The 6000-nt window shown below is 40.3% G+C and overlaps 1 protein-coding gene across 2 annotated transcripts in view; it reads right to left on the reverse strand.

Moving 5' to 3' along the window:
* LOC122084360 (transportin-1-like) overlaps nucleotides 1-5692 on the reverse strand; it is an 81024-nt gene extending 75332 nt beyond the window's left edge. Inside the window, exons 1-2 of one of the 2 annotated variants that reach the window (XM_042652546.1) lie at nucleotides 5259-5692; nucleotides 3926-4213 (exon numbers count right to left, since the gene is read on the reverse strand). In XM_042652546.1, coding sequence (XP_042508480.1) covers nucleotides 3926-4213; nucleotides 5259-5435 — 465 coding nt within the window. In that variant the 5' untranslated portion in view covers nucleotides 5436-5692. Of the gene's footprint in view, nucleotides 1-3925; nucleotides 4214-5258 lie in introns of those variants that run through there. The other variant, XM_042652547.1, reaches the window with a different exon arrangement.
* Between the last annotated feature and the right edge of the window lie 308 nt (nucleotides 5693-6000).

Genomic DNA, 6000 nt, shown 5'->3' on the forward strand with positions numbered 1-6000 from the left:
CAATAGAAGTTGATATTTTACCGATGAAGAGATTGGAGAGGAGGTACTCACAGCTCCAGGAGTTGAGCATTGAGAATACTAATTAGGATTTTAGAATTTTTAAGATCTATTTTGAAGATTGTGTTTTTTTTTTTTTTTTTTAACAGTATAATGGATGATGGAACGATTGTATATTCTAGTATATGATTGAATAGTTGCATGAATTAAATCTTTTTGTTTTGTACAAAGCAGTAAAACTTACTGCCATCCTTGAGTCTCTGAATAGTTCGAGTGTGCCTTCGGGCCGCTGACCTATCTGCTACCCTTTCTGAATCTCTTCAAATTCGCCAGGTTCTCCAGTTCCTCCCTGATTGAATCGCACCGCTGGCACTCTCTTGGCACGTCACTTGCAAGGCCTGCAGCCCGCAAGGCTGCCATCCATGCTTGGCGGACAGCTGCTACCCTCCACAAGGCCCACGCCCCATCATCGCAGCTATTACCTCCACTTGACCAGCTTTTCGGTTGGTCGTGGACCTCTGCAAGGCCAGCACCTCACCACCGCGGCTGCCAATAGCTGCCAGAGGTCCAACTCATGTCTTGGCGGCTTGGAAGTTGTTCTATGATGGTATGATGGGTAGGGTCTGGTGGTACCCTACCCGAAATTCCTTGGTTGCCCCTCCTCTTTGGTTTGGGCTTTTGGCGGTCTTTAAGCCCATGTTTTTGGGCTGTAAACTTTTGAGTTGTGTCGGCATATTGGCTCTTGTCTTTTACCCCATGTGGGCTTGGATTTGAGTTGTATGGATTCATTGGCTCTTGTCTTTTTGCCCATGTGGGCTTTTGTTACCCTCTTAAGGGTTTGTATTTCCCTTCGGGTTGTAATCTCCCCCCCCCCCTTTTTTATGCAGTTACTACCTATCCAAAAAAAAATTTGTACCCACCAGTGTATGTAAATGGTTTGTAAGATAATGCTTCTGCTACGTTTATGTGTGATCCAGGATTTTGCTAGTTTGTTATATGAATATATGTGACCTTAAGGGTCAATGCTCGTGGAGGTGATGTCCCTTACCTTGCCTGGGCTTGGGTTGTTACAATTTGAGTTAGTTTAGGATGCTTAATAACTTTTATGAATTTTAGTAGAAATCCTTTTTAGTCAATTTAAGATTTTTAGGTCTTTATATATGTAACACATCCCATCATTTTTATTTTTTTTTTGGATGAATAAATAATTCATTACCAAAAGGAGAAGAATATACAAGGGAAAGGGTGGGGAAGGAGGCTTAAGCCAACAAGAAGAAGCCAACCCAGGGGGAACTAAAAAACAAAATCACAAAACCTAACCATGACAAACCAACAAAAGTGGGAGGGGGGAAGCCACGAAGCCGTCAAGCGGATTGGATGAGGACAACCTGCAGGTTCCAAGATGTAATGATGTGGGAGTTTCTTGGGAAGTTAGGAGCAGGGAGGTTATGAAGAGCTAGGAGGACATGGGCTTTGGAAGCAACATCAAAGAAGATAGCTTTCCAAATCTTATCCGGAGATCTAGATTTATGGGGGTCCATCTACGAATATTGTGTTCCATCCAGAAATGGTTGAGAGTAGCACAAAAGGCCAATTTGCCAATAGTGTCACAGATGGAGGAACCAAAGAAGGTCATGTCTATCCAAATACTTTCCCCGTCTAAAGGGAGGATGGACCTTCTAGTCGGCCAGCATTTGGAGAGAACAGTTTTCCAGACACGGCAGGAGAGGGCAACAGAAGAAGAGATGGGGGATATCCTCTATACCCGAGGGGCAAAGGCAGTAGGAAGGATTGGTGGGGATATGGTGGTGAATGAGGAAGGATTGGGTAGGAAAACAGCTGGACAAGAAATCCATACAGTGAAACTTTGACGGGGAATGTGACCTTTAAACCAAACCAATTTATGCCAGGGAACCGTCGAGGAAGTGGTTTGGACGAAGGACCAAGCAGAGGCAGAGGAGAAGATCCCATCGTAAGAGGGGAGTCATTTACAGTGGTCTTCTCTACCTCTATGACCAAGGGGAAGAGGGGGGAGGGAGGACCATAAATCAAGCAAAGGGGGAGATGGTGGAGGAGGCCAACCACTAGGAGATAGAATAGAAGAGACGAAAGCATTGGCATGAAGACTGGAAGAGTAAATGACTCTGGGGTGAAACCAAATGAGACAGAATGCCCGAAAGATGCCAGGGGCCCTTCCACAGAGAGGCTGACCAACCATTTCCAATAGAATAGGAAATGGCAAAGACGCCAGGGGCCGATGCTCGAGGATTTTCCTCCAAATCCAGGAAGCATCAGAAATGGAAGGGGCCGTCCAAAGGGTGTTATGCTTGAGTAAACCAAAGAGGATCCAGTCAACCCATATGCTTTTATGCTTGGATACAATTTTTCAAATAAGCTCAAGGACTCCCACCAATTAAGTATGACATGAGTAAATAAATTTGAGTTTTTTCAAGAGTTTTGGTGCAATTGAGCTATGCAAAGTGCGAACAGGATTGGAGTTCCAAAATCTGACCTCCTTTCTCCTTGTTCAAGTTCTATTCATCTCTTTGATCAGGTTTGTTCTTTCCTATCTCTTCCTCTCTGTTTTTCTTTTTCTCTCTAATTTTATCTTTGACTTCTTCCAATCCTCTTCTCCGTTCACATCAATTTACTAGTTCTAATTCTGTTCTTAGCATAAAAAATCCCATCTTTTTTCTGGTTTCTTGAATTCCTACTCTAACTAGGTATTTTCTAAGACTTCAAATCTAACCATTGGATTTCAATTCTGCTTCCATACTTAGCAATTGGCTTCTGCTCTGAACCTTCTTACGATTTCAAAAAATTCAAACTTGAAACTGATTTCTTGTTTTTCTACTACAAGTCTAATTTCAGTTTAATTGATTTTCAATTTCTGTTTTCTAAGTCTGATCTATTTTTGACAATCAGTAGGCTTGTTTTTTGGTACTGAAATCAATCTCTAATCTGGTTTGTCTGAACCTTCCATCGATTCTCAGATCCAGGAATTCCTTCTTCAAGTATGAATCTCCATGTCCTAAGGATCTGACCATTGGATTAAGCATGATTTCTGTAATTATATTCTCTCATCCAATTAGGGCCATTGACCGTAATTTTGGCTGAATATGATCCCTTGATTCTCTGTTACTAAAATTCTGCTGAATATGATCCCTTGATTCTCTGTTACTAAAATTCTTTGGAAATCTCATTTCCTTCCTACCTGTGATCCTCACAAGCTGATCTCCAACTGGATCTCATTGGTTCGAGATTAGCACTGCATTAGATTCATATGGTAAAATATAGTACATTATGTTATTACATGGTTCATGGTTCTATGATTTAACACTATGTGATGACATGGTCTATGGTTTTATTATTTTAAGTGAATGTTGTGTAGGGCTTAGGTTTAGGGTTCTAAGTATTTCTTCTTCTTCTTTTTTTTTTTTTTTTGGCTTAAATAAGAATCCCATAAAGTTTCATAGCAAAAATTCTGAGGATTCCCCACATTTCCTTTCATTGTTTGGTTGCCTTGAGGCTAGTACATGTTTCTCTAAGGTTGAGATATTGGCTTCCGTAGAGAACGTCTGTCCGCTTTCTCCTTTTATGCTAGGTGGTAAAAAGGTTGATCAAATCTGAGTTTAAGTGTTGAGGTAAACTCAGATTTGAAACACATCCTTTGTAATATGGTCATTCATGGGAAATAGGATGCTCACTTATGAGGGTCATCCTAGTGGAACCAAACAACTCAAAGAAATAAGAATTATCATTCTAAAGAATGTCATCCCAAAGATTTACCGAACCAAACATCCCCTAATGTGTTGAAAAAAAGATAAAGCTAGTAAAATGGTACTTTATTACTGTCTTCATAATAAAAATTATTTCTTTCAAAAAGCTACAGAACAGCAACTTGTGATTATCATAATTACCATTATACCTTGGATAAAGCATCCATAGCACCTTCCATGTGATTTACGTCATTGCTGTCTAAGCACTGAACAAGGGCTTGCAACAGCTCAGGCCAACCAAACACCCGTCCCTGTTGAACAACAACACTAATAATCGTTCCGACAGTGGATCTTATATGTCTATCTGCTGCTCCTAAACAAGGCAACAACTCTGATTTGATATATTGCTGGTGTGCAGGTGCCATGGATTTGAACGCAGTCCTCAGATTATTCTTTAAAAGTAAACCAGCTGCCTGCCGAACTTCAATCGATTTACCCTGCATGAGAAGCAAATAGAAAAACTTCAAAATGAAAGGGAAAAATACCACAAAGTAAACAAGATGCAAGAAGCTCAAAATATCTTCAAAAGCAAGCAAATATTGACACTCTAGCCCACAAGAAGAAACATCTGCGTAAATGAGAATATCAAAGGGCCGAAAGATTAACAAAAAAGGTAATACAGCAGATCAAGCAAATACCAACACCATCTAAAAAATCACAAGCAGCCCTTACATTAAAGTGGATACTTAATCCCTAATACTCAAAAACTAATTTAAGTATATCATAAATGAAGTCGAGGGTAAGCCACTCCATAAAAAATACTACTTAATTTCAAGACACAATTTTGCGAGATTATTCCATTACTATCTTCTTTGTGAAAGTCCCTCCAAATTTAAGGCTCACATAGCATCATAATTTAAGAACTCATTTCCAAAGATATTGAATGAACATCTAATCAATAGGAGGCATATGATAAAGTATCCATCTATATATTCAATCTCTTTTTTTTTTTTCTTTTTCTTTTTTAAACTGCATTGTAATCAAAGAAGTAGCAACATTCTCAGCGATGAATGCACTCAAACACCCTATATCATTGTTAGATGTGAGGAAGGAAACAAGCAAAAGGTTGTCATTACTGAAGAACACAATCATCCAATAGAAGCACTGCCTCATCAACACCAATACAAATATTGGACCTCCCTCATTATAGAATAGTTTGCCAGTGTGAAGAGGCTCCACCCTCCAAGAAAGAATAAACCTCCCGGACCAAAATTTCGACACTCTCCCCCAGTAGACAAAGCTCTTCTTCTTTCTCCCCTAGCCCACACTACTCCATCATCTAGTTCAATAGAATTCATTCAACCAGCGTATAAAAACTACCCAATTCTCGATTCATCAAGCATAAACGAGTCCATTATTCTCACACACCGAACCCAAACTTAAACAAAACAACAAATTCCCGAATCAAATCAACCAGAAGCACAATCCACTCAAAAAAAACAAAGCCCTATTTTTCGACGTCCATTCAGATGATCGAAATACCTCGGCATGGGCGAAGATAAAAGCGAGATAGTTATTGAAATCTGGGAACTGACTGTAGTGCTGAAGCTGCTGCCAAATCCGAGGCTTATCGGGCGTAGGAGAGATGTTTTGTTCAAGTAAACCACAGATCTCTCTCAGACCTTCCTCTTGAGGCTGCCACAAACCAACCGCCGCCATGTCTCCACAAAAGCAACGAATCTAGCGGTCGATTGTCAGAAAACTATGGAGAGAGAGGAAGAGCTTGGTGGTAATTTGGAAAACCGGAATCAATAATAAATAGAGGAAAGGAGAATCAGAAAAGATTGAGAGAGATATGATTGGAGCTTTTGCTCTTTCGGCGGCGCACTGCGAACGCTTCTGTGCACTTTCTGTGATATCTACGATATAGCGTATCTGCTACCGAGGAAAAAAAACGGTATAGTGTATACTGGGAAAGCGCTGTTGGGTTTGTCGGAGCGATGAATTTTATTTAAATATAAAATGTGGGGTCACTTGTTTGATCGAACGTTTCTTCATGCGTTGGATCCGAATCTACTAACACCAAGTCACATCCTACGATTGGGGATGTATGCCTGAATACTGCCAGTCATTACATGCATACTAATGCAGAGAAGAATCGGGTCCATGTGAGTGTCAGTATTTAATTTTTGGACCGAGGTTGGGCTTGCATTCTGAAGCTAGCTCCAACCAATAGAAGAGTGGGACAAAAATGAGCGTAGACAATTTTTTCATTGGGAGGGTT

Source organism: Macadamia integrifolia, chromosome 7 (genome assembly GCF_013358625.1).
Source record: "Macadamia integrifolia cultivar HAES 741 chromosome 7, SCU_Mint_v3, whole genome shotgun sequence".
NCBI classification, from domain to species: Eukaryota; Viridiplantae; Streptophyta; class Magnoliopsida; order Proteales; family Proteaceae; genus Macadamia; species Macadamia integrifolia.